General features: G+C 36.6%; 1 protein-coding gene across 3 annotated transcripts; it reads right to left on the reverse strand.

Annotated features, from left to right (window-relative positions):
- Window positions 1-400: 400 nt before the first annotated feature.
- On the reverse strand, window positions 401-25,084 carry UBA3 (ubiquitin like modifier activating enzyme 3). 3 transcript variants are annotated; one of them, XM_045991906.1, is made up of 18 exons: window positions 24,978-25,084; window positions 24,750-24,791; window positions 22,829-22,949; window positions 21,409-21,489; window positions 17,809-17,891; window positions 14,885-14,965; window positions 9,520-9,563; window positions 9,130-9,194; window positions 8,670-8,825; window positions 7,738-7,840; window positions 7,467-7,577; window positions 3,202-3,255; window positions 2,472-2,508; window positions 2,304-2,385; window positions 1,883-1,983; window positions 1,699-1,762; window positions 1,523-1,577; window positions 401-1,196 (listed from the first exon to the last, which is right to left on the reverse strand). In XM_045991906.1, the coding sequence occupies exons 1-18, from the start codon at window positions 24,995-24,997 to the stop codon at window positions 1,108-1,110; spliced, it is 1,389 nt and encodes a 462-aa protein (XP_045847862.1). In that variant the 5' UTR covers window positions 24,998-25,084; the 3' UTR covers window positions 401-1,107. The 3 variants fall into 3 exon arrangements, with proteins under 3 accessions (XP_045847862.1, XP_045847860.1, XP_045847863.1); XM_045991904.1 differs by having other exon boundaries at window positions 7,467-7,580; XM_045991907.1 differs by lacking the exon at window positions 24,750-24,791 and having other exon boundaries at window positions 7,467-7,580; window positions 24,978-25,057.
- Window positions 25,085-27,641: the final 2,557 nt, after the last annotated feature.

Here is a 27,641-nt window from a genome sequence, read left to right on the forward strand (position 1 = left end):
TAGAAAGAATAATGAGTAAAAATTTAACTCAGTAACATGTAATCACAAGTCTTTTGAGTAGAAAATTGCCATCCAGTCAAAAACTGAAATACAAATGCATGTTCCCACACTGAGATACTCAAACTCATTTTTCAAAACTTAATTTTGTTTTAAGGCTTAATTTTAGTTTTTTAGGGGGAAAAGGCATTTTAAAAGACCCTAATATAAAAAGATTCCATTTCATTATTATGTTTGAGCAAATTAAATCAGGAGATATTTATTGTGGTAAAAGTATTAATTCAGGTACCATAAAAATTCTGTATTAGTAATCCTGCTGCACATTTGAAAATTATTCCCTACATTACTATGGAACTACTTATTACTATCTTTAATATACTTTAAAAAACTTCAGTGAGAAAAGTAGACAATATATGATTTTATTAATAAATAGTGTGAAAGCATCAGTGATAACGGCCTGAACATTAAATTCTTTTAAACATCCATGTCTTGGCTTTAATATTGTGCATACTGGCCTCTATGGCACTACAAGTAAACATGAAAATGGTTCCCATATCCATGCACAGGTATTCGGCTATAATACCATTTACAAATTATTATAGACAAGGTAACCTTTGCAATAATTAATATTCATTTGGACAACACAATTAAATGAGTATTAAATCAAGCAAGAAACAGGCTATGTTCAACATGTTCTAGATGTCAGGGTGTAATAGTCAATGTCATTTAAAACTTAATTTTCTTTTTTTTCTTTAGAGGGACATCTTTTCTATATGTGGGTGCTCAAATGAAAACTGAGGAATGCGTTCTTAGACCACAGTAACAAAAGTCAGACGCAAGAGAGCGCTTGCCTCTTCTTCTGAAAGAAGCAATACATTTGCTCATTCTGTTTCTCTCCAAGCATCATTTCCCATATTATTAATGAAAATGCTTACAAGTACCAATCCCAAAATTCTGTCTTCAAGGGGAAGTTATAAATTTTAAAAAGAGTGGTTCATTATATAAAAAAGTCAAATTCCAGCAACACTAATGCTAAAAATGACATTAAATGTCTTAGCATCCATGTAATATATTTCCACAAGTTTTCTATTATGTACAAGTTTATTTTCCTTAAGAAGTAAAATGAAGTTTGAATAGTACAGTCTGTGGTGTGGTGACATCAGCAACTGCCAGTTCTTGCCCATCAACGAGTCCCAATTCTAAAATAGAAAAAGTATAATTAACCCAAGCAAAAAAAAAAAAAAAAATCTCAACAAAAAGCACAACACACACATATATAAACTATACAGTTTTATGTCTAGATAAACATCAAAATCTAGTTCTCTTTAATCGAGGTAATACTATATTTGATTTCTTGGAGTTTTTTAGTATTCTAAGAGAATAATTCTATCATTGCTTCTAAAAATATAATTACAACGGTATCACCATTTTAAAGGCATTAAAACAAACCTAGAATAAGCATTTATTACTTTTAACAAAAGAAAAAAAAGAAGAAACTGACTAGTAAATTATTCATTTAAAGTACCTTTCAACGTCTTGGAGAGATTTGGCCTTGTTCGTTCTTCAATAGAGGTTACTGACTAGAAAACAAAATTATTTTAATGTAAAGCACATTAAATGAAATTAAACTTGTGATATAATTTTGTAGGGGGAAAAAAAAAACCTAAAAAAAACCACAAAAAACAAGCAGACACTGATTACCTGTAGGTAAAGTGTTCTATTTTTTCCCTCTAATGTAGCTGTGATGGCTGGAGATTTCATCTGCCTAAATAGAATAATGAGAGAGGAAACAAAAAAAGATCACCTTTTAGAAACAATTCTAGTTTTTCAAGTTTTAAAATCACAAAAGTATTTCTACAACAGAACAAGAGTTCACAACACTTACAGAGAAGCACTATTGGTTAAATAATCCAAAACCTCCTGTAGTTTAGCAGATGGAGAAAACTGAATATTTTGAGGAAGCTGGCTACAAGCTGGGCAGTTTTCCTACATATATAAAACACAACAAATAACAGTGGCACATGAACCAACAATAGTCTATAAGGATGAAATGAGAATCAAATTGTTTTAATAATCATACATATTTCCTATGAACAAACCTTTATGCTTTAAAATTTCCTAAATTATTTTGCTACATACTATTTACTTCAGGTTATAGTGTAAAAGACAGATAGTGAATAGGGTTCTAGAAGTTAGAAAACACTTAGGCTGTGGGCAATTTCGTCCATATTTTTAACCAATAATTAATATGTAAAAATCTAAGTATGAGTGATCAAAAAAATTTTCATTAGTGTAATACTACTAACCTTTCTCTCTGCTTCAAATGTGTATGTGTATAGTCCATCTACATCATTGAATACCAAGTAATTATTAAGAGGAATATATGCACTGTAAAGAAAAATGGTTCATCTTTATATAATTGAGTCAAGTCAAAACATCAATTTATATACATATTAAAAAATGAAATCCATTACCTTGTGGCTATTTTAAAAACCTCAGTGGCACACACAGCTGAAGAGGGAGAAAATAAAGGTTCAACTCAATGCAAATTAGAAAACTTAAAATTTCAGTTTTCTTTTTTTAAAGGTTTTATTTATTTATTTGACAGACAGAGATCACAAGTAGGCAGAGAAGCAGGCAGAGAGAGGGGAGGAAGCAGGCTCCCGGCTGAGCAGAGAGCCCTATACGGGGTTCGATCCCAGGACCCTGGGATCATGACCTGAGCCAAAGGCAGAGGCTTTAACCCACTGAGCCACCCAGGTGCCCCAAAATTTCAGGTTTTTTTAAAAGTTAGTTAAAGTTATAAAGCAGCTGATTAAAAATAAAGAATATACTCTCAAAAATTGAAAAAGTAACAAATTTTATATTTGTTTTGTATAATCCGAGCAACAGAGTAGCATTAAATGCTTTCCTTCCACCTCTTCAGATTAATGAGCAACCTTTTCACATTGATTAAAAGGCAAGGTACTAAAATGTCCCCTTACTGCAATGCACTTTAAGACAGAATGTAAGGCAAAATATATACAGATCCAACAGCTTGTTCTTTTTTGGACAGGTTAAAAATTAAACCACCCACCCAAGAAGATATCAAATTCCTAGAACACCAGTTTTCTGAAACCAAGTAGCTGTTGAAATATCAGCTTAGATAGTGAATCAACAATTAAGGAAAGAAATCAAAGTTAAGCAGTGGTCATTTTTCCTTACCTGCTATGACTGCATTTGTAGAAGCTACTGCAGGAATGATTCGTTTTACTACTCCTGAAACAAATATTTTGATTAAAATACAGTCAAATCTTTTAAAGAATAGGTATCTTAAATTAGACAATCTGATTACTAAATATCATTTTCCACAACTTGCTTTTTCAGGATTTTAGGTCAGAAAAATAGAGAAGTTTAACAAAGGAATGATCTTCTTTCACATTCCCATCATTTTATCTTCAGAATCTTAAACGAGTTACAGTAGCAAAGAAAACTCTTCACTAAGCTTCAAATAAAGATGAGACAATATAGTAACAGCTAACAATTAGAATGTTCCGAGAAGATTAAATAAGACAGAATTTTCATAACACCCTTGTTAGTCTCCTTACTCTGATTTTAAAACAAGGGAAATGAAACTGAGACAAATTAATATCCACAGTTATATATCTAGTTAAAGTGATAGGAATTGCATATGAACTATACTCAGTGAGCTCTGAATAAAGCATAAAGAATAAGACTTAATTAACTTTCTTCATATAATAGTTTCAGCCATTTGATTCCCCAAAATTTACAACAAAAAACTGCCCCTTGTCTCATTTCCCTATAGTAACATGGACTGCATGAAATATTAATTGTACTTCTATTTCTACCTCACCTTTTCCATATCAGTATTCACAGAACAGGAATGAATAAAGCCCCACCTTACAGCACTTTTTTTAAAGCAAAATATAAATATTCTCTAACTATATTTGAATTGTTCACTTTAGAAAACAAAAACTTCAGAAAAAAGTAGCCGTATTATCTTGGGGTGTGGGGGAGCACTTAAAGACATGTCCCCGAGGCTTCAAGTGTAGGCAGGTTTCAAGAACTTCAGAAAAAAGCCAAATAATCGAAGAAGACAAAGGAAGACAATGAAAAAGTTTGAGAAGCTGTTTTAAAACATTAATCCTAACCATATGACAACATATAATTTCAGAGAAGGGGCAACAGGGAGGAACTAACTTCCTGATGGTTAAACTGGAAGCTCTCCAGGGAACCATACAGAGCAAGATGTACTGAAAGGAAGAAGAGGTCGTCACAGTGAGGAATAGCAGACATACTGCCCAAGAAGAGCCAAATGGTCAAGAGTTCTCTCATCTCCTACCCCTTAAAAAAGCTAGATTTCGGGCGCCTGGGTGGCTCAGTGGTTTAGGCCGCTGCCTTCGGCTCGGGTCGTGACCTTGGGGTCCTGGGATTGAGTCCCGCGTCGGGCTCTCTGCTCGGCGGGGGAGCCTGCTTCCCTCTCACTCTCTCTGCCTGCCTCTCTGCCTACTTGTATCTCTCTCTGTCAGGTAAATAAATAAAATCTTTAAAAAAAAAAAAGCTAGATTTCACTTCCAATTTTGCTTCGGTACTACTTGTCAAGGCTCTCAATCATCAGGCTCAAAAGTACATACCAAACCTTGCTGAAAGTTATGGAAATATGAAGGAGACTACATACTGAAATGAGTTTATAGTTCCTGATCAGGACAAACTGAAATCACCTAATTCAAACAGCTGCCACATGTGCACTATATGCCAGACTACTGTTCTAGGTGTCGTGCAAAAAACCTATTTGCTCTGACAGAGCTTTCCTTCTGCTGAGGGAGATTACATGCAAGTAAGTAACAAAATGTCAAATACTAAAGAGTTCTATGAAAATAAAGTGGAACAAGGTATATAGGGGCACCTGGGTGGCTCAGTGGGATAAGCCTCTTCCTTCAGCTCAGGTCATGATCCCAAGATCCTGGAATCAAGCCCCACATCAGGCTCCCTGCTAAGCAGGGAGTCTGCTTCTCCCTCTCTCTCTGCCTGCCTCTCTGCCTACTTGTCATCTCTCTCTCTGTCAAATAAATAAAATCTTAAAAAGAAAAAAACCCAAAACAAAAGGTATATGGTAGAGTTGGCAATGACGGAGGCAGTCCAACAGTAGATGATCAGGCAAGACCTCAGGAGGTGGTAATTTGAGCTGAAACCTAAAACCGTAAGACCCAGCCATCCAACAACCTAGGGAAAGAACATTTCTGTAAACAGTTAAGGGCAAAGGCCCAACAGCAAGGACGTATGAGAGTGTAAGTATGAAATATTCTTTGCACAGAAAAACGAGGCTACCATTATTTCTGAGGAATTATAAAAATGTTAATAGTGAATGGCTCAGAAGTCATTTTCAGTTGAATAATCAAGTAAACTGGTTAACTTGATACCAGAATAATAAGCAGTCAGCCTTAACGGGATCCAAAGAAGAACATTCCTGGCCTAAGAATCAGGAGTGTTAAAGCTCCAAGGTGGGAATGAGTTCTTCAATGTTTTCAAGAACAAAGCAGATCGGGAACAGGGGGAATAAAGGGAGCAACAAGAAGCATATAAGAATAGAATCTTTAAATGACATCACCAGAAATCAGTAAATATGAGAACAAAATCACCGAAGAGAAATGGCACATTTTCAAAAAGAAGACAAAGCTTATTTTCTGGTGAACTCAGTGACGAACTTGGGACAAAATTTCTAGAAAGATGAACTATGAGTACCTAGCTTAGGAAACAATGATCACTAGACAGAGCATTATGATTGTTCACTGAGACAAGTCGTGCTGGACTCTGTTTCTGTGACTACTAACTTGTCCACCCAAGGAAATGTGGAAGATAGCACATCCAGGCTTGAGGAAAAGAGTTAGAAAGATATCCTTGTGAATAAGACAAAGAAATAAGAAATACTCAAGAAGGCCTGATCGGAAAAATGAGATAAAACAAAAAGGGCCTGATTCCAATGTCTGTTCTCAGGCATTTCAATCTTGTTAAAAATTTTTAATTATTTGAGAAAGAGATAAAGCATTATTATCAAAACAACTAAATGAAAAGATGCTGGAAAGAACAGATTAGTTGGCAGGCATAACAAGGTATGTGAGAGAGAGAACAGCAGGTTTAAGAATAAACTTGTAAAGACCTATACTTGAGTATAAAAAGATAACACTACCACCCCCAAAAAACCGCCAAACCTATTAATGGGAAAATGGGGCTTAGCAACTGCCATGTAGAAAGAACTTCCAGATTTTAGTGAACAGTGACCTAAAGAATCAGAAGTATAGTATCAACATAAATGACAAACAACAAAAAACCCTGCTCTCCTTTAAGACTGCATCAATTATCAGAAGTCTATTTTAATCTTAGCGTGCTTCACTCTAGCCTAGATAAGTATGGATAACTGGAATATGGTTAGAAAAGAAAAAGAAGAAAAAAAAAACAGGATGGAAACTTAATGTCAGCCAACATGTAAAAGGGTGAAAGGAACTAGAAAGATTGATAATAGTGATTTGGAGGGAATGTGATTACTGTTCTGTTTATGTAAAAGGCTATTACTTAAAAGGGAATTTGATTTATATTTGATGTACCTTGGGACAATACTCAGACCAAACTAAAGAGGGAGCCTTCTGCTCAATATACAAAATAACTGTCTTAACAGTCTTTTTTTTTTTTTTTTTAAAGATTTTATTTATTTATTTGACAGACAGAGATCAAAGGTAGGCAGAGAGGCAGCCAGAGAGAGAGGAAGGGAAGCAGGCTCCCCGCTGAGCAGAGAGCCAGATGCGGGGCTTGATCCCAGGACCCTGGGATCATGACCTGAGCCGAAAGCAGAGGCTTTAACCCATTGAGCCACGCAGGTGCCCCCTGTCTTAACAGTCTTATCCAAATGTAAAATAGATTGCCCCAGGAGGTGACACCTTCCTCTTCAATTAAAGATAAAATGCATGGTTCGCCTTAGATGACTTAGTGTCTCTTCCAATTCTAGAAAGATTCAGTGATTTTATGAAGTTCCTCCTAGCTGGGGTGCCTGGGTGGCTCAGGCAGTTAAGCATCTGACTCCTGGTTTCAGCTCAGGTTATGATCTCAGGGTTGTGAGACTGCATTGGGCTCTGTGCCCAGACCAGAGTCTGCTTGAGATTCCTTGCCCCTCTGGTCCCTCCTCGCCTTGAGAGAGAGCACCTTCTCTCTCTCAAATAAATAACTAAATAAAATTTAAAAAAAAAAAAAAAAAAAATTCCTCCTAGCTAAGAGGTAGTTTGGATTCTGTCAAACTCTGTTCCCTCCTCCAACCAAATTTAGGACACCTGCAAACTACCATTTCCATGGTACCTTGACTGAACCTCAAATGGCCAGTACTATCTGAAATCACTTATCCATTATTTCCTTCAGAGTATTCCAACCCCTGAAAATGGGATTATCCCAAAGTTATAATTCATAACAATTCACTAACTTACCTTGAGTGAGTCTATAGGTCACACCCCTAATATTATATTGTGATGCTCTCTCGAGGGACTTTTGGAAAATCCACTGAATGTGATCAGGATCATCTCCATCTAATGGAACTCCTTCTGTTACAAAAAACAAACAAACAAACAAAAAGCAAGGAGGGTAAGACAGAAACATGTAAACTTAAATCAGCTCATCTTTTAATGTAATGATACAAATGAATAATATAAATAAATATATATCTTACATAATTCCAGATTATGAAATTCAGTTTATTACCTCCAAAAGGCTGCTCCTTAGGCCACTGCAGTATCCTTACATACTCAATACAGTGTTCTGGTAGCCTGGGCATTGACGCAATGGTGCACATGGGAAAATTAACCTAAAACCACAGTTGGTGTTTTTTAGTGGATTTTAAGTAACGAATTATTTTAAAATGTAACTTCTACTTAGGTCTATTTCGTAAAAGTAGACAGGAGATTAAATTCTTATTGCTTTCCACTTACAAAAACAAAATTTTACAAAAACAAATTTTATACCACTAATAATGCTTCTAAAACTAAAAGACAGCATCTGAGTCACCTTACATTTACACAGGAATGTAGATTTGTGCTACATTTACAGGGTATATAAATTTAAGCTTGTTGGATCATGAGAAGTGCTGAGTAAGTTCTCAAATATGAGTATTTTATTATGTTTACACATTTAAATCTGAAGGTATAACATAAACCAAAGCAAAAGCACATCACAGAGTTAAATCAATTCCAAGTAAATACTAAAAAAATTATCTTTATTTATAAATCAAAATTCTAACTATTCCCTAAAGTGGGTATACAGCTTAAAGAGCCCCGTATCTGGAAGGACCATTCTCATTCCTGGTATCTTTATCTCCCTGAAACAATCACAGGCAAAAACCAAACAAGATAGACTATAGCTCTATCCCAGCATTTAACTTTGTAGTGGATCCCTTGATCGCTACTCTCCAAAAAACAAAAAAAATAATACAAATCATGAGAACAGAATAGTATCAGTATCATACTATTCCGTTCCTTTCTTTTCACAAATAGAGAATTTCATATTTTATCTTTCTTCTTCATATGATTTTTAAAATATGGTTACCCCTAATTAAAAATCCTAAATATTGACTAGACTTAATAATTAATCCTAACTCTACCCCAAGAGACAATAAACAAATGCAGGTGCTTCTTTACCTGTGGAGGATACAGTTCTAGTGTGCATTCAATACAAGCGGTCATTCCAGGCAGAATCACCCGGGCATTTCCTTTAAAACCTTCTGTCCCCCCATCTATTAAAGGGACAATGGAGCTTGGATCTAATACACCATCTTCATAATTCAGAAGAGATATCTAGGAAAATTATTTAAAGGTAAGAGAGGGGAGTAAGAATTCAAAAGAGAAACATGCTCTCTAGAAATTCTACAAATCAATCACACTATTGAGTACTAGATTATCAAATCATGGGATTATGATACTAGCAGTTTATATTATCAACTGAAAGTTAATGACTGGCACTATATCATGATGTACATCTACTTAGTTAAAAATTAAATAAACTCTGATTTGTCAAAAACTTGGTACGGTATCCTAATTTTTGGTATGTTAAGAGCAGCAGCAAGAATTTCAAAGAACCATAGAACATTAAAGTCTTTACCAGCATGCCATTTATCCATCTTCTGGCTATGATAGAGTCCAGTCCACATACAATTATATGAAATTCTATGGAAAAAAAAGCAAGTTTGGCTTTTAGAAATGCCACTGCACAAAATAATTCACTTTCTAAAAAACAAACAAAAAACCCCCCACCTTTTATTGTAATACAAACACACATGGTTCCTAATCCTTGAGTAATCCTTACTCAAGACAGCATATAAAAATGCAGCTAATGATATCAGCTAAGAAATAAAGCAGTGGCATTCTCTGTTCAACTTTACTAAAAAGCAAACACCAAGAGATGAAAATGAATGAAGAAATAGCCTTCAAGTAGCTAGCAACAAATACAGTAAGAATTTAGTGAAAAGTTAATTTCAAGTAGAAAACTTACGTCGATAGAAAGTGTCATTAAAATCCTGAATCTTGTTGAAATGTCTGAACATAAGTAAAGGAACTTAAGCTGCTAAGTTTTTAACTTATGAAGTGAATTTAATAATGCCATAAGGAACAAATTATAAAGGTACACAACAAGAATAAGCCATTAATGTTCAAAGCACTGGAATTCAGGAAATATGACAAAATGACAACCCTAATTCATGACAAAACCTCTTTTGTAAACACTCCCATTACTTACAGTAGTTTATCTCACCCCTGAGCCCCCAGACTACATTTATGTCTTACAGTCTCTACTCTGCTTCAGTTTTTATAAAAAACCATACATCATGGGAAGGCAGACTGTGTATCCTCAACCAAAGGCAACAATGCATTTTAGTGAAGGAAACAAGCATATTACAATTCTCATTTAGGCAGATGACTACAAGACTCAGAACACAAATTAACATCTTGTACACCTTAAATGTATACATTATATAATAAATATTTTTAATTAAAAATTAGAGTAACTGCTACAAAGCTACTTTAAAAAAAAAAAAACAGATGTTCCCACTAGCTTTTTCAGGTACAAATGTGATTTGTTATTTTTGGGGTAAGGAGAAGTATGAATTCTTTGTTCCAAGTCTCTTTTTATTCTACCAAACCCAATCAGCAGTCTTTCCCTGCCTGGAAGCTGTCAAGAGAACCCCATCAAAAATGGCTGTGGGGGGGTGCCTGGGTGGCTCAGTGGGTTGAGCCTCTGCCTTCAGCTCGGGTCATGATCTCAGAGTCCTGGGATCGAGCCCCACATCAGGCTCTCTGCTCAGCAGGGAGCCTGCTTCCTCCTCTCTCTGCCTGCCTGTCTGCCCACTTGTGATCTCTCTCTCTCTCTGTCAAATAAATAAATATTTTTAAAAAATGGCTGTGGGTGTTAATCGTAGCATTTAATATCATAATAGCACATGTATACAAAAAATTTTAATTTTTCTAATGGAACAATTTTTTTAGTAATATATATACTTCTCTAAAAGTACAATAAATAATCCACCACATATATATATATATATATATTTTTTAAAGATTTTATTTATTTATTTGACAGACAGAAATCACAAGTAGGCAGAGAGACAGGCAGAGAGAGAGGGAGGAAGCAGGCTCCCCACGGAGCAGAGAGCCCGATGCGGGGCTCGATCCCAGGACCCCGAGATTGTGACCTGAGCCGAAGGCAGAGGCTTTAACCCACTGAGCCACCCAGGCGCCCCAATCCACCATATATTTTTAAAAACCAAAATGGAGAAAAGAGGGACAATATAAAAATACACTTGTCCTAGATTTTTTTATTCTGGCCTACAAATAAAGCTATAAAAAATAGATTGAATTCTCGCCCTCACCCATTCAGGCCTCTTTTCCTTTTGAATGCTAGGCAAACAGGAAGCATAAACTGCAGCTGTAACAGGGAGGTCAAAAGAGAATAGATGCAGCCACTCTGGGAAACAGTATGGAGGTTCCTTAAAATGTTGAAAATAAAAGTTGCTTATGGCTATCCAATGGCTCCCTATGACTGGGTAGCAAATGCACTACTGGGTATTCACCCTGAAGATATAAATGTAGTGATCTGAAGGGGCACCTGTACCCCGCTGTTTATAGCAGCAATGTCCACAATAGCCAAATTATGGAAAGAGACCAAATGTCCATCAACAGATGAATGGATAAAGAAGATATATATATATATATATACACAATGGAATATTAGTCATCAAAATATGAAATCTTGCCATTTGCAATGACATGGATGGAACTAGAGAGTATTATGCTAAGTAAAATAAGTCAATCAGAGAAAGATAATTATCATATGATCTTACTGATAGGTGGAACTTAAGAAACAAGACAAAGGATCATGGGGAAGAGAAGAAAAAATGAAACAAGACAAAACCAGAGAGGAAATAAGCCATAAGTGACTCTTAATCATAGGAAACTGAGGGTTGCTGGAGGGGAGGCAGGTGGAGGGATGGGGTAACTCGATGATGGACATTGGGAAGGGTATGTGTTGTAATGAGCACTGGGTATTATATAAGACTGATGAATCACAGACCTGTACCCCTTAAACAAAAAGAGAGAGAGAGAGAACCAGAGCAAACAGAAGAGTAATAGGAGGACCCAGGAGCCACACCAAGAAATTCCACATCCTAGATTTCTCTAAAATACCCAAAGTTCACAGATTTAACTTTTAGAGTATGCATATTCTTCTTTTAGAAGAATTTTAACTTTTAGAGTATGCATATTCTGTATTTGCCTTTTCGAACATTTACTTTGAAATAACATATACCCAGAGGGTTGCAAAGCTAGTATAAAGATGTCCAAGGAGTCTTTGTTCCAGTTTTTCCTAATGGTTACACCTTACAGGACTATAATACCAAAACCACAAATACGACATTGATAAAATGAGTATGTACAGTTCTGCGACTTAAACACTTATGTAGATTTGTGTAACCACAACCATAAAGTTATACAACTATTCCATCACAGCAAAGCTCTTCCTCCTGCTACCCCTTTAAAGTCACACCTCTCCAACCTCTGATGCCTAATCCCTGGCAATCATTAATTTATTCCATCTCTAATTTTGTCATTTGAAGAATATTACATTAACAGAAACATACAACATATGACCTTCTGAGACCAGGATTTTTCATTCAGCACATCTTTGATATCCACCCAACTTACTGCATGTTTTGTTAATTACTTTTTATTGCTAAGCAATATTGTTAATATTCCTTTTATTGTTAAGCAATACTCCACAGTATGGCTATACCACAGTTTAATAATTCTCCTAGTGACAGATGTTTGGCTAATGCAAATAAAGATGCTATGAACATTCAAGAACAAGTTTAATGCAGACCTGAGTATTTGTTTCTATGGGGTAATGCCCAGGAATGAAACTGTTGAGTCACATGGAAAGTGTATGTTCAGGTTTTTTAAAAATGGGCTATTTTCCAGCTGACAATACCATTTTACATCTCCCACTAGGAATGGATGAGTGATGCAGTTTTTCTGTAGCTTTGCCAGGATTTTACATTACCATGCATTACTTTAGCTATTTGAAGTATATTTCATTGTGGTCGTAATTTGGGTTTCTCTTATAGCTAGTGATGATGAACATCTTCTCATCTGCTTTTTGTTATCTTCTTTAGTGAAATATCCTTTCACATTTTCTGTCCATTTCCTAACTGCATTGTTTTCTTATTGCTTAATTTTGTGAATTCCTTATTTATTCAGAATGAGTCTTCTGTCAGATACTACCTCATAATGATATCTCATTCTCATCATTATATATATCTCATTCTCTAAACAGGGCCCTTCACAAAGCAAAGTTTTAAATTCTAATATAGTTCAATTTATCAATTTTTTTCTTTCAGGGATCACACTTTTTTGATGTGATCTAAGGACTCTTCACCAAGCTCTACATAACAAAGATTTCCTCCTATCCTGTCATCCAAAGTTTTACAGTTTTACATATTATACTAAAACCTATGATGCATTCTGACTTAATTTTTACAATTTTTGAGGTTTGAGTTGGGATTCGTATTTTTGCTTATGGCTATCCAATGGCTCCATCATAATTTTTTGATAAGAAATTATCCTTTCCTCCACCGAACTGTTTTTATATTTTTGTCAAACATCAATTGGCCATATTTGCCTGTGGCTATTTCTGGTTGCTTCTGTTTTACTGATGTGTGTCTCTATCTCTGCTAACGCCACACAGTCCTGATTATTGTAGCTATAGTAAGTCTTGAAATTATATCGTGATTTCCTCCCACTTTATTCTTTATCCGCACTGTTTTATTTTTAATTTTTTAAAATATTTTATTTATTTAAGAGAGAGAGAAAGAGAACACAAGTGGGGGTCGGGACAGAGAGAGCAGCAGACTCTCTGCTGAGCAAGGAGCTGGATGAGGGGCTCAATCCCAGGACCCTGAGATCATGACCTAAGCCAAAGGCAGACACTTAACTGACTGAGCCACCCAGGCACCCCTCAGAATTGTTTCAGGTATTCCTTCACCTTTCCATATAAATTTTACTTTATTTTTTTTTAAGATTTTATTTATTCATTTGACAGAAAGAGAGTACAAGTAGGCAGGGCAGTAGGCAGAGGGAGAAGCAGACTCCCCGCTAAGCAGGGAGTCTGATGCGGGGCTTGATCCCAGGACCCCGGGATCATGACCCGAGCCGAAAGCAGTCACTTAACAGACTGAGCCACCCAGGCACCCCTCCATATAAATTTTAGAATAATTTTATCTGTAGCAACAAAAAATTTTGCAGGGATTTTGACAGAAAATGTATTAGACTTGTATACAAGTCTGGGAAGACATAACATCCTTACTATGTCAAACTGCCCAATTCCTAAACACAGAGTATCTCTCCATTTATTCAGACCTTCTTTGATTTCTTTCATTAGCATTTCGCAGTATTCAGCATTCAAGTCATATACTCATTTTATTCGATTTACACCTAAGTATCCCCCCCTTTTTTTGAGCGGTTGTAAATGGCATTCATTGTATTTTAAATCTCTCTCCACATTTTTACTGCTAGTACACAAAAATATAATTGATTTTTGTATGTTTATTTTGTATCCTCTAGCATTTCCCAAACAGCAAAGCTCACCTCATGAATTTCTATAAAACACACTGGAAGTTCTCCAGATAGAACACTTCTTTTTAAAAAACATCCTTCTTAGGGGGCACCTGGGTGGCTCAGTGAGTTAAGCCTCTGCCTTTGGCTCAGATCATGATCTCAGGGTCCTGGGATAGAGCCCCACATTGGGCCCTCTCCTCAGCAGGGAGCCTGCTTCCCTCCCTCTCTCTCTCTCTCAGCCTGCCTCTCTGCCTACTTGTGATCTCTATCAAATAAATAAACAAAATCTTAAAAAAAAAAAACCAAAACCAAAACATACTTCTTGGAAAAATAAATATACTTTGATACATGTTCCACTTGGTTAATATATAAGGAGTGTCTATTCAGTCTGCTACTGTAGGGAGACACAAAGATTAACTATGGCCAGACAAGGAACTTACAGTCTAACAAAAGAGATATGTAATTCAAACTGAAATTAAGGAAGGGCAATAATGCAAATAATGCAAAATAAACAATTGTACTGGCCATAAATGCTTAATTTAAAAATTAGGGCAAGAAATATTTATATAACCTTAAAGAAAAGACTAGAATATAAAGCAAAATGTCACCAGTAAGTACCTCAGTAATAAGCTTACTGCTGATCGTTTCTTTTTTTTTTTTCTTGGTTTATCTGTATTTTCTGTTAAAGACCTCTTTTATAATAAAGAGAACACAAAGCTTAGAAAGTTAAGTAACTTTTTTTGTCAAAAGGATACGGAACTACATTGCAGTTAGGAACTCTGTCATTTAGAAATTCTGCAGCAACTTCAGCCTTAGGTCTTCCAACATCTTTGGGCCTATAGGAAAAATTATATTTAAATTATCATTCATAACATAAATCTAGATGATCTATATAATTTATTTTCAGACAGAAAAGATATTCATGGTGAGCTTGTTCAGAGGATATTTAGAAGAAACACTTTTATCTAAATATTTTTGATGAATAATTGGTCACAAATGTCAATGCTTACTGATGTTCCAAATGAAGTATTTACAGGTACTGACAAGTCTAATTATTTCTTAAATGGAAATATAAACAGTCCCCCCCCCCCACCCCAGAAAGCATAACAATGGTATGTTTCCTGGCCACTTCCCACTGTGGCATTTCCCAATGTAAAAAATTATCCCATACCCAGAGTCTTCCAAATCTGCCCTGAACCCCAGAACCTTAACTATGGAGGTCTTGGCTGAAATATACACACAATTCATTCTAGGGATACAAGAGCCTTCATGTATCCAAACAAAGCCATAAGCACGTTTTGAAGAAATAATGCTGAAGACATTATCCAAAATTGCAAATGATGCCAACATTCCTATGAAACTAAAAACAGAAGACCTCAAAAGGTTACTCCTAGATAAGAACCATTGCTATAGACAGAAAAGGACACAGGGAAGTCTCTCTTCTTATCTCAGTACAAATGGTATTTTCTTTCATAGTACTTCCTCATTCTCCTCACAGAAGTCATTCCCTCATACATACACAGTGCTTCATTACTACTTTTCCACAACATATTTTTTTATTAGATACAGAGGTCTTTCATACCCACTAGACTATGAACATTTGGAATAAAGTAACCATATTCTATTTCTTTACAGTCCTTCATATACAAGCACAGAATACTTTAAATGAAGATTTTTTAAAAAATCAATGTTACTAATAAAAATTACTTTTTATTTAAAATTGGAATTTTAAAGAAAAATAATCTAACAGGTCAATTTTCTCTCTCCAATGAAGCAGTATGCTTTTTTTTTTTTTTAAGATTTTATTTATATATTTAACAGAGTGAGAGAGATCACAAGTAGGCAGAGAGGCAGGCAGAGAGAGAGGGGGAATCAGGTTCCCTGCCGAGCAGAGAGACCCGATGCGGGACTTGATTCCAGGACCATGAGATTATGACCTAAGCCGAAGGCAGAGGCTTAACCCACTGAGCCACCCAGTGCCCCAGTGTGCTTCTCTTGATTCAAAACTTCTGATAAGAGTTTTACTCTGACTTGTCCTGTAACTAGGCTCTAGTTATAGATCAAGGAACCTGACTTCAGTACTGCATTTAACTAGTCTGGACAGAGCTCTTTGGGTAAAAGAAATAAAGGAGACTTTCAAGATTCTTTTACATTGTGGATTATATGTGCTTCTACAGCAGATCCCGAACAAAAAAAAACTCCTAATGGTTTCTGTGGAGACTGCTAATTTACCTTTCCAGAATTAGGGAATCAGACTGTTCCACCTAAAAACTGCACTTTGGAACAAAAGGCCTTTCACAGGTATCATCTTTACAGGACACCTTGGCCTAATTGCTTAATCTTGAGAACAAGTACCAGCCCTGAGGGCTGCTCTGAGATTAAAACAGGTACTACAGATGAAGAGTTTACTACAACCCAAGCACTCAACAAATGTTAACTACCATTATGATTTTCAATCATTTTTTTAGCTACAAACTAAAGGGCATTCCTTATTATCAATAACCAACCAATTCAGTGTTATCTTTATTAGAGCATTCATATACTAAAACGTGTCATGAGGGGCGCCTGGGTGGCTCAGTGGATTAAGCCGCTGCCTTCGGCTCAGGTCATGATCTCAGGGTCCTGGGATCGAGCCCCACATCGGGCTCTCTGCTCCGCAGGGAGCCTGCTTCCTCCTCTCTCTCTGCCTGCCTCTCTGCCTACTTGTGATCTCTCTCTCTCTGTCAAATAAATAAATAAAATCTTTAAAAAAAAAAAAATAAATAAAACGTGTCATGATCCACGAAGTTTCCTACAGAGAAGGGTAGTTTCAAGGGTTAAAAATTAAACAAGATAAAGCCTAAACAGGAAATGTAGAGTTCATATAGCAATTACAACACCTCCTTAACTTGACTTTGACCCATCCTTCAACCTCTTTAATATCTTCCACAAAGAAGAGGTTTCATGCCTATCCAAAAATTTAAATTTACCTTCTCTGCTATCTGAGCACTTTCTGCTAATAACCTAATAATCTAGAAAGAAAAATAAAAAGTCCTTATCCCTCCATATGTGTAGTTCTTTGACCAATGACACTTATATCTGAGCTCATCAAATCTCTAAATGCTACATACTAAAATTCACTAATGAACCTCTCCTCATGTCTGCATATTCGGCCTACCTGCAGTTTTTAAAGTCATTTCTAACAATCCATTCCCAGATGCCTTCTATATTTCATGTTCATCTAAGGTAATTATCCCTTTATTCCATTTCAACCGCTCCTGGGTTTTCTCTCCCTAACTGTCTGTTTTCTCTTTTTTCTGTAAGTTCAAACTCTCCCACAACTTCATTGCCCCGGAGTCACCATACAATTCTTGGCCCATCGGTCTCCACCAATGTATCTCACTAGCGCCCAATATTCCAGCTATGTTTTCTTTTGAAATCAACAGGAGGAAAAGAGCCTCGCCCCTAATCACATAAAGCATTTGGAAATCTCTTTAAACAACAACAAAATCATATATTTGTTTTTAAAACTAGTTTCACCAGAATGCTCACAATTTTCTTGCAAAACTTTACCTAAAAAAGAGAGTGGTAGTTATTTTTAAAATTACTGTTACCCTCTCATAGTTTGTAAAAATTATTACTGCAATGTACTCAAGTTCAAGTGATTATCAGAATTTTAAACTAGGATCTTAAAACTTACCTAAATAAAAACTGCCTATTTAGATTGGAAACATCTATAGTGTCCATGTCTATAACATGAATCTGTCTAAAACCAGACAACGCCTGTGGGAATAAAAAAAAGTCCAATTAAGCAGAGGTTTCCGCACATTTGAAATTTTAAGATTTGTTTTTAAGGTAGTCCTTGAAATTTATAAATGCTCAATAATAAATTCTACAGAATTGTATTCAATGGTTAAAGTATCTTACAAGGTATATAAGGTATATAAAATTTAGTGTTCTTGTAAAAGTCAAAAATGTGTAGCTACTCAGTTTTAAATAGTCTACAATCAAAAGAGAACAACTCAAAATTTCTACAATTGTTTTATAATCCCATAAACACATTTGTAAAGTTTGTTGCTTTCCTGCTGCCGCCAGATATTTTTAAGTTTACTAGTCTTACTAATTAACTGAATTTGCTATTCTTTTTCAGAATACAGTTAAAAAGCAATTCCTACAAGTTTTATCGTAGATGACGTAACATTAAATATGTTACGATTCAGAAATAACTATTAGAAGGTGTACACTATCAACACACATATGTATGTAGCACATGTAAAAGGAATATCCTAAAAGTACTGAGTCAAGAACAAGCAATCAAAAAAGCTAGGGAAAAGCAACAAACTGTTGCAGTACAACTAGTGCTCAAATTTACCAGCAGAAGCGAAAGATTAAAAAAAAAAGTCTGAATAGTTAATCATGCTTTTCTGGTTTTGGTCAGTTAAGTAGTCAAATTAAATCAAGTGTTAATAATTTCCCTACTTTTCAGCCCCTCCTTACAGCAAGAGATTCTCCAAAGTTGTCCATACATGCTTTCTCATATTCCTATCTCACACTTAAACGTAACAAGCTTTCACTCCCATCACTTCGCAGAAAACTGCTCTTGTCAAGGGCATCAACGATTTCCATGTTACTATTTCCAATGACAATTTTCAGTCTCTCTGATCTTACCCACCTAAAGTATCTGGCAGTGTGTGGATCAATTCCTCCTCTATAAAATAAATTCCTCACTTGGTCAATACACTCGTGAGAAATCTGAACATTAAAAATTGGTTTCCAGTTCACCTCACTCAGGAGTTTTCCTCCTACTGTACTGGCCAGAATTTGGAGTGCCTTTGTGCTTAATTCTGGTTAGTGCTGGTGAACTCTGACAATCTTGTAAGATAAAGCATTGTCTAACAGACACCTCAAAATTAAGTTTCCAAAACTAAACTCAATTGTCCTTGCTCACCAACACCACTAAATCTATTCTTTTCCTAGTGTCTCCCATTTCAATGAATGCTAACCATCTTTCCAGTTTCCTTGTCATAACATCCTTGGCTCCTCTCTTTCTCTTATTTCCCATAACTAATCCACTAGTGAATCCTGTTGACTCCAACCTCAAAACATATCCATCACTCACAGACTCTCACCACCTCCAGTGCTACCATCTTGCTCCAAGTCATTGTCACCTCTTGCCTAGATGACTGTAACAACCATCCAACCAGCCTCTTAGCTTCCTGCTCTGTTTTTCCTTGAGTCTTTTCTCCGCACATCAGGCTCAGTGATCCTAGTTAAAAGGCAGATCAAATCAACTCATCGGCTTAAATCTCTCCAGTGGCTTCCTGACTCAGATAAAAGGCAAAGTTTTTACAGGAGCCTCTAAAGCCCTTTGTAATATTCACTCTGACCCTTCCATCTCCCATCACTTGATATCATGTGGGAAACTGCTCCCCCTTGCCCACTTCTGCTTCAGCTATAATGACCTCATTTCCTCCTAGAACATAAAAGTCATGCTCCCACTTCGCAGATTTTGCACCTGATGGTCCCTCTGCCTAGAATATTCTTGCTCACCTCTCTGCTTAAATAGCATCTTTTTGTAAACCACTTCCCCTCCCACCAGTCTACCTATCTTCTATTCTTCCTTTCCCCATAGCATCTGACACACTATGTATTTTACTTATCTTTTTCCTTCCATAAGACCCCAAAACACAAACACCTGGCAGTACTTTTCAATGCTGTATCTTTAGCTTTCAAAATGGTACCTGGCATATGGGGGCGGGGGGGTTCTATAACTATTTGTTCAATCAACAATATTAATGTCATATTCTTTTTTCAGAATGAGCCTTTGGTGGGGGGCTTACAATCAATTTTAAAAAACCATGCACATCTCTCATATATTTATGTCTGAAATAAGCAAAGTAACAAGTGGTAATTGAAAAGAATTAGTTTTCTTCTTTTAAGACATTACAGTGCAATAAGGCCATTCCTAAAGTTCCTTGATAACTATTCCTCAGATCTAATCTCCAATTAATTCACATTTAAAATTACTATACGTCACATGCGCAAGTCACAGCTTCATAACAGAAAAAGTTAAGTATTAGGGGATTTTAACATAGAATGCCTGCCAAAACTCCTACCTGTCTTCCATAAATCTTTCCCTTCTAGAATTCTTTGGTACTGCAAGGGTTTTTAATGTTTGAGAAAGTTCTGTCATTTTGGCACCCCATCTCATAGTATATCATACATAATGCTGTTTATTTGATATAAGACTTGTCTCTCCAACGAAATTTCAAATTCATTAAGGACATGGACCATGATGACCTAAAATCCCTTCAGAACTGAGCAGAGCAGTTAAGTACCAAGAAGTCTATTAAGTTTCTGCAGTTTCACTAACACTGACATTAGTGTTTTCTTAGCAAAATGAATGTAGCTGTTGACATTTAAATTACAGCCACAAGGCCAGCTTCGTAGGTCCCTCATGTGGTTATGTGACCTGATTCATTGCCTAAGGAGTTTCCTCTAGCATTTCCAATTTTCTACACACCAGTAAGAAGGCTGACATACAACACCTTTAAATCAATTCTTGTCCTACTCATTTTTATTAAATAAACTAATAAAGCCCTATAAAAAGTTATTTGTAGTTACGAGAAGTCAGTGAAACTATTAAGTCACATATTATGGATTTCAAACCAGTATAAAGAAATAGCTTCTGTAAAGAGTACCCCCTCTTAAGATGATATTCAGTGAAAACAAATCGTACAAAAAAAAAAGTTTAGCTATTCCAAATTTTATGTTTAAGTCCTGTAATGACCTAATGGTTCAGTGAAAAGCACACTTGACTAAGAATTAATGATCTGGACTAGGTTCTAGGGATATCACTATTCAGAAAAAATTATCTCCCTCTATATAAAATGAGACAATATTCTATCCACCTAACTGGGTTATTTTGAGAAATAGAAGAAATAATTCTTTGAAATTATATGTTAAAATGTGAATTATCAGTTTTGTTATTAATGTCACCAAAATTAATGACTGCTATGCAAGAGGAAGCACATAGATTTGTTTGATAAATATCAGAGAAGAAAACAGAAGAATTTTCTATCAATGACTTTACAGTTGAGGACTTCAGAGTGTAAAAAGTTCCAGTTCTATCATTATTTTAATTACTATCTCAAATCTGACCTGCTAAATTTATCTAACAAAGGCTCACAGGAAAAAAGGTTAACAATCACAACAAAAAATGTCCTAGTAATAGAACAGAAAAAGAAAATGCTTTAATTGCCATAAGAAGAAAAAACACACACATATATATATGTATTACCAGATTTTTCAGGAGCTCACATCCTAAGCCACCAGCTCCAATGACTAGAACTTTACATGTATCTAACAAAAACTGGAGAGACTGTAAAGAATGAAAAAGCATATTAAAATCTGGTTGATAATAACCATAAGTATCATCAATAAGGCAATAAACCATAAAACACTTTCTGATGTTTCCATGAAAAACCCACGTAAGAATAAAGAGCAGACTTTGTAGTTAATAAATTATTTTAAATTTATGAACAAAGTGGAACCAGAAATTCTGTAATCTAATGACTTCAGAGGGTTTCAATTTTAATGTTTTTAAATTGACTTTTATGAAATTAGAAGGTTATTTCCACTACTATCCCTAGTTAACTAAGACTTACCTTTTTTTAAATTTTGAAAGGGGATGGAAAGCAATTTAACTGACTTGTTACAACGAAAAAAGTGTAAAAACCTTAGAATAGAGGCTCAAGCATGCACAAAGTGTTTAAAGGTCTAAAAGTAAAAAGGTAAGAACAAGAATTGCTGCTATTGAACACAGTGACGGAAACTTACAAAACAGGAGATGACAGAAAAAAAAGATAAAACTCTTAGAAAATTGTATATCAGCAGAAATACAATTTAAAAACAATGATTTAACAGCAGTATCTTAAATTTTATCAGGCCAAAAAAAAAAAAGCAAACCATAACAGAATTCAGAAGCACAAGAAAATATGGTGGAGTACCCAAAGAAACACAAAATACTTTAAATTCTGTCCAAGATTAAAGGAGAGGAAAGTTATACTGATGATACAATGAATGAAACCCAAGAATCTGTGCCTTAATTTTAGGAGTAGCATAATACTGCTATTTCAAAACATCTCTTCATAAACACAAAAGACATAAAAATTAACTATAAAGAATATATTTTCTATCTTGCAGTAAAATACAAGTTGTATGTAATTGAACATTTGCCTTACGTCAAACACTACCAGTCCAAAATTCTATCCCTCTATTATATAGCAGTCACATAATTTAACATGCGATTAATTATTTTCAATTCCACGTAAGGATGCTCATTTCAACTAAATTTCCAAATTTAAGCAAGCATATCTACATTTCTATCAGATTTAATTTCTCATAGTACAGTTAAAAAGGGGAACGTGTCTCACAAGTCATTTAAAACTAATTCTCAGTGAAGTAAAACTTAGAATCTTAAATGAGATTATGAAGTTATTTTACTCTTGAGAATTTTCAACATATTACATGAGAAACGTGAAAATGACTCAAATATTTGTCATTTAAATATAATCAACTGCAATATTCAAATATTTAGTATTTCAAGGTAACTTGTATAATTATTAGTTTTATTAAAGAGCAAACTAAAAAGAAAGCATTTTATTATTTTTGAAATATAAAACTATTAGAGGAGTTATTTAAAAATAAATGTTTCTCACTTCAGTGCTCGGTTCGAAATCAGGGTGTGTGAAGGGTCCAGATCGCTCGAGGAACTTCTTTACATGGTTCCAGCGACCTTCCCAGTCTCCAGTGTCCCCACACCCACCATCAACAGCCATTCTGCACAGAACACAGTAAATTCAGCTGCAAAGATCAGTAGGAAAAAGCCACACCTATAACTATTATGGTTTCCCCAAATGAAAAAGTAAGCACACCAGACCTGCTCAAATAAAAAGGGAAATGTCAATGTGGTTATGCTTATGCTTTTACCTTTTTTCTTGGCTATTATCTAGTTTATTTAACGTTAAGAACTACATATGTTGATGAAATAAGTCCACATGTTTCTGGGATCTTAAAGCACCCCAAGATCAAACTTGGGATATTATTGGTCAATTGGTGAGAAATGGGCTTTTCTACATTTGGAATTTATAAAAGATCACTGTAAACTTCCCCAGTTTGTTCCAACAACACACTTGGATCAGGGAAAGAAAAAAAAAGAAAAAAGAAACTCTACTTTCGGAATAGTGATGCTTCAAATCTAGTAAAACTTATGTGTCCTTTCCAAGTTTGACTTTTTTTGATGAGAGAAACATTCACACATTTTTCCCTGAAAGAGATCCCAATTTTGTTTCCACTCAACACAAAAAAAGTTTGGGGTTATAATTACACTACAGATAGACATTACCACCTACAAACTTTTTAGAACATGCAACTGAATAAGGAGGGACTCCCCTAACAAAATACAAAATGTATTTTCTAACAGAAATGTATTTTTTACTTTCTGCAAGATTTATATTTGGTTGTGATTATTTTTAATTTTCAAACTTCCTGTAATCCCAGTTTTTACCTCCAAATGTACTAGTAATAACCAGTTTTTACAGAAGGGACAAGTGTTGCTGAACAATAAAGACCAGAGCACGTGACGTCAAACTGGGTCTGGTTCCACAACATTGTGACTTTGAGCTGATTATTAGCGGCTATTAAGTCTCATTTGTAGCTACTCCTTAAGGTCCGAACAAGGATAAAGAGATAATCCACATAGAGGCCTTAGTACAATACCTGACATATAGTAAGCATTCAAACCTTTACTGTCATTTTAAGCAAACGTGGAAAGGAAATGAAAAGTGGGAAGGAATTCGTGAAATTAATTATCATCCCAATCCTTTTGCAACTGAAATTAAACTTTCAGAGGGAGATACGTAAAGACTCTTAAAGCACGCTACTGGGAACTGGCACAGAAATTACTAACTCACCACACCCACTTCAAGAGTACCTTCTACCCCTCCCCTGCAGGGAGACGAAAAATTATGTGGCGTGGGACAGGCTAGAAACACTGCTTAAATCTGTCTCATCAGCACAAAATTAAATATCTGATAAAACAAACTGGGTGTGTAGTAAACGGGGGAAAATAAGCTCTTTGTGGAGTCAACACCCTCCCTTAAGAGCCAATTCTTTGGCAAAACTGATTGAAGTGCTTACTACAATACCTTACACATAAAGTTCTCCTAAGAAGTTTGCAATTAATACTATTGTCTCCGTGTTTACGAAAGGCCAAAAACGGCCTAGTGTCCATTTCATGAGTTAATCACAAGGTCACGGCTATGACAATTTGGGGGTGGAGGAGGGGGTGGGGCTCAATGGTCCTTCCGCAAGACCTTTGGGTCAAGTACCATCCCCGCGGGCCAGTGCCGGGCCTGCTGCGGTGGACCCCGGCTCCGGCACCCGCCGGAGATAGAGACAAGGAGCCGCCCGCCCGGCCCCTGGGGCTCCGGGATGGGGGTCAGGGGATGAGGCCGTGTGGCCTGCGCTCCGGGTGCTCCCCTCCCAGCCCCCCGGGCCCGCTGCGGCTGGTCCCCTAGGCCTGGGGTGGGGGGAGGCGGGGGTCCCCGGAGAGGGCCCCGGCCTCCCGGCAGCACTAACTTCTCAGCCAGCAGCTCCTCTATTCTCCTTCTTTTCTTCTCCCTAAAAGAAAGAGAGAATAAAAGAAGGGTCAGCATCACGCTACACATTGGGCGCCGCGAGGGGATGGGGGGGCGAGGGGTCGGGGCGGGGGGTGGGGGGACCTCGGGTGGCGGCGGCGACCGCCCACCGCCGCGCTCTCTCACAACCCAGCCCGACCCCGCACGCCTGCAGAGCTCTAGTACTTACGGCTCCTCGCCATCCGCCATATTGTTCTCCGCCTCTTCCCAGGAGCCCCCACGGCGGGCGGGCGGAGAGGCAGGACGAAGCGTAGGGGCGGGACCGGCAGGGAGAGTTGGAAAGGGGCGGGGAGGAGCGGAAAGGGGCAAGGGGGCGGGACCTGAGGAAGGGGTGGGGCTGACTGCGCCTAGGCTCCCCTGGGCTCTAAAGCTTTTTCATGTAATTATAATCTTGATTAAATACACTTAATTACATAAATCTTACCCAGAGTACATTATTTTGCGTGAAAATATACGCATAATACGCCATATGTTTATACAATTTACGTGGTAATTAATAATGATAAAAAATGGTATGTTCTGTGAAAAAAAACTCCTTGGAAGAGCCACCCTTATGCTGCAGAGCGTCTCTCTGAGGCTAAGTAAGCATCAGAGTGATTTTCACCTTTAACTTTTCAGGAAACATTTGTGCATAAGAGTACGCACTTTGAGAATAAAATCTAAATCAGTTTGTAGTGATGGGATGGAGAGATTATTATTTTCTTCCTTTGTGAATATCGAAGGTAGTCTTTTAATGTCCCATGATTCTGTCAGATAAGAAGTTCAGCAGCAATGGAACCGAATAGAAAAAAACACTTTTTTTATGGGGAAAAACATAGATTTAGAAAAAAGGCACAAAAATTAAGGAATAATTTAGAACACCTCTAACCTCTTCACCTGAAGATAAATGATAAAAATTTGGACTATTTTCTTCCAGTCAGACAGAGATAGATAGATAGATGAAAGTGTGTGTGTCCGAATGACTGGATACAAAAGTTCATATTAAAAAGAATATGTCGGGGGCGCCTGGGTGGCTCAGTGGATTAAGCCGCTGCCTTCGGCTCAGGTCATGATCTCGGGGTCCTGGGATCGAGCCCCGCATCGGGCTCTATGCTCTGCAGGGAGCCTGCTTCCTCCTCTCTCTCTGCCTGCCTCTCTGCCTACTTGTGGTCTCTCTCTCTCTGTCAAATAAATAAATAAAAAATCTTTAAAAAAAATAAAAAGAATATGTATATATATATGTATATGTGTGTGTACATGTGTATATATATGTGTGTGTATATCTATATGCATATATAACATATATATATATAGCCTTTCTTAGAGCTGGAAAAAATGAGATTTAGATTCAAGAAGAACAGTTTCAATTCTTAACTCTCCACTTATGAACTATGAGAGTTTGAGCACTGTTGGGTCTTCATTTGTAAAATATTTGCCTTATAAGACTGAGAATTGAATGAACTACAGTGGTTCTCAGAATACAATCCCTGATCAACCACTTGGGAAATTGTTATAAATGCAAGTTTTTAGGCCCCATCACCAACCTTCTGCAAAGCCCTGTATGATTCTGTGCAAAATAAAGCTTGAGAACCACTGACGTGGAGTTTTGTAAAACCTAATGGGTACTCAGTAAATGTAGCTGCTATTAATAAATTATGATGTTGTCTCCTCTTTGTCCTTTATTATCCCTCAATCAGGTTCAGTTCAATAGCACTCATTGAGCTAAAAGTCAGTGCCAGGCAGTAAGTGGGAGAAGACAGAGTTCACAGACCACAGTCTGTAGCAGGAGACACCAGCCACTTCCTCGGGTCACATGTCTCAGTAACAAGCCAGAAACCTCTTTTTTTTTTTTTTTTTAAATTTTGCCCAAGCTACTCAGCCCATAGAAACCACTGAGATTAAGCCCATGCTTTTCAAAACAGGCTCAATGGATGGGGCCCAAGCCATGTTACTTTCTGATCAAAAGGAGACCTTCTGATTAACAACAGTAAGCTCCACCCCCCCATGATAAAAACCAACAGGTGCCTTAAAGATCATCTAGTTCAAACCTACCCATTTCATAAAGAGGAAGGTAAGGCTTGGGAACAGGGTGCTGATGGACAATGAAGAGGCGTGCAAAGGCATCTAGCCCTTCATCTGTGTGCCTTGGGACTAACACCTAGACTCCTGTGGTGCTGTTTTGCTAGATGACACCAAGGCGCTCCCACTGACTCAGACAGACCAATTAGAAATAGCCACCTGCCCTCGCCAGCAATGAAAGTAATAGATTTGCAACTGACTTATTTCATTTCAAAGGGAATATATCATAAACTATTAGACTGTCCACTATGGTTTGTATACAGACAGATGAACATTCAGGATGGGTCCATCTAGAAGCACAGGCACAGATATAAGAGCCACAGGAAGGCCTCTACATTGAATCTGACCCTCTAAATGAATAGTGACAAAGTACCGCTACTAATAGCATTTCAAAGAGTACCTGAAATCAAGTAAGGATTCCAGATGTGTCCATTTTTATTTAAAATGATTTTGACAAAGACAGAAATGTGTAGTGGGGGGGGAAAGTCATATGCAGCCAGAGAAAGAAGTCTGGTTAGTATTTTGTAAGAGAGGGAGAAGGAAATCGTGCTAAATACAGTTATATCTGGCTTTTTTCATTTCTTCATTATTAAACCTCTTTGGAGGTTTAAACAAATAAATTCATTCTTTTTTCTTTCTTTTTTTTTTTTTTTAAGTGGGCTCCATTCCCAACATGGGGCTTGAACTAAAGACCCTGAGATTAAGAGTCACATGCTCTACCAACTGAGCCAGCCAGGTGCCTGTAAACAAATTAAAAAAAAAAAAATCATAGAAC

Source organism: Meles meles, chromosome 20, assembly GCF_922984935.1.
Source record: "Meles meles chromosome 20, mMelMel3.1 paternal haplotype, whole genome shotgun sequence".
NCBI lineage: Eukaryota > Metazoa > Chordata > Mammalia > Carnivora > Mustelidae > Meles > Meles meles.

Coding starts and splice junctions, on each gene's coding strand:
- UBA3 (XM_045991904.1), bottom strand. CDS start 24,997: ATGGCGGATGGCGAGGAGCC. Junction 2,509..3,201: donor TACAAATGCAGTCATAGCAG/GTAAGGAAAAAT, acceptor CTCCCTCTTCAG/CTGTGTGTGCCACTGAGGTT. Junction 1,197..1,522: donor TCTCTCCAAGACGTTGAAAG/GTACTTTAAATG, acceptor TTTCTATTTTAG/AATTGGGACTCGTTGATGGG.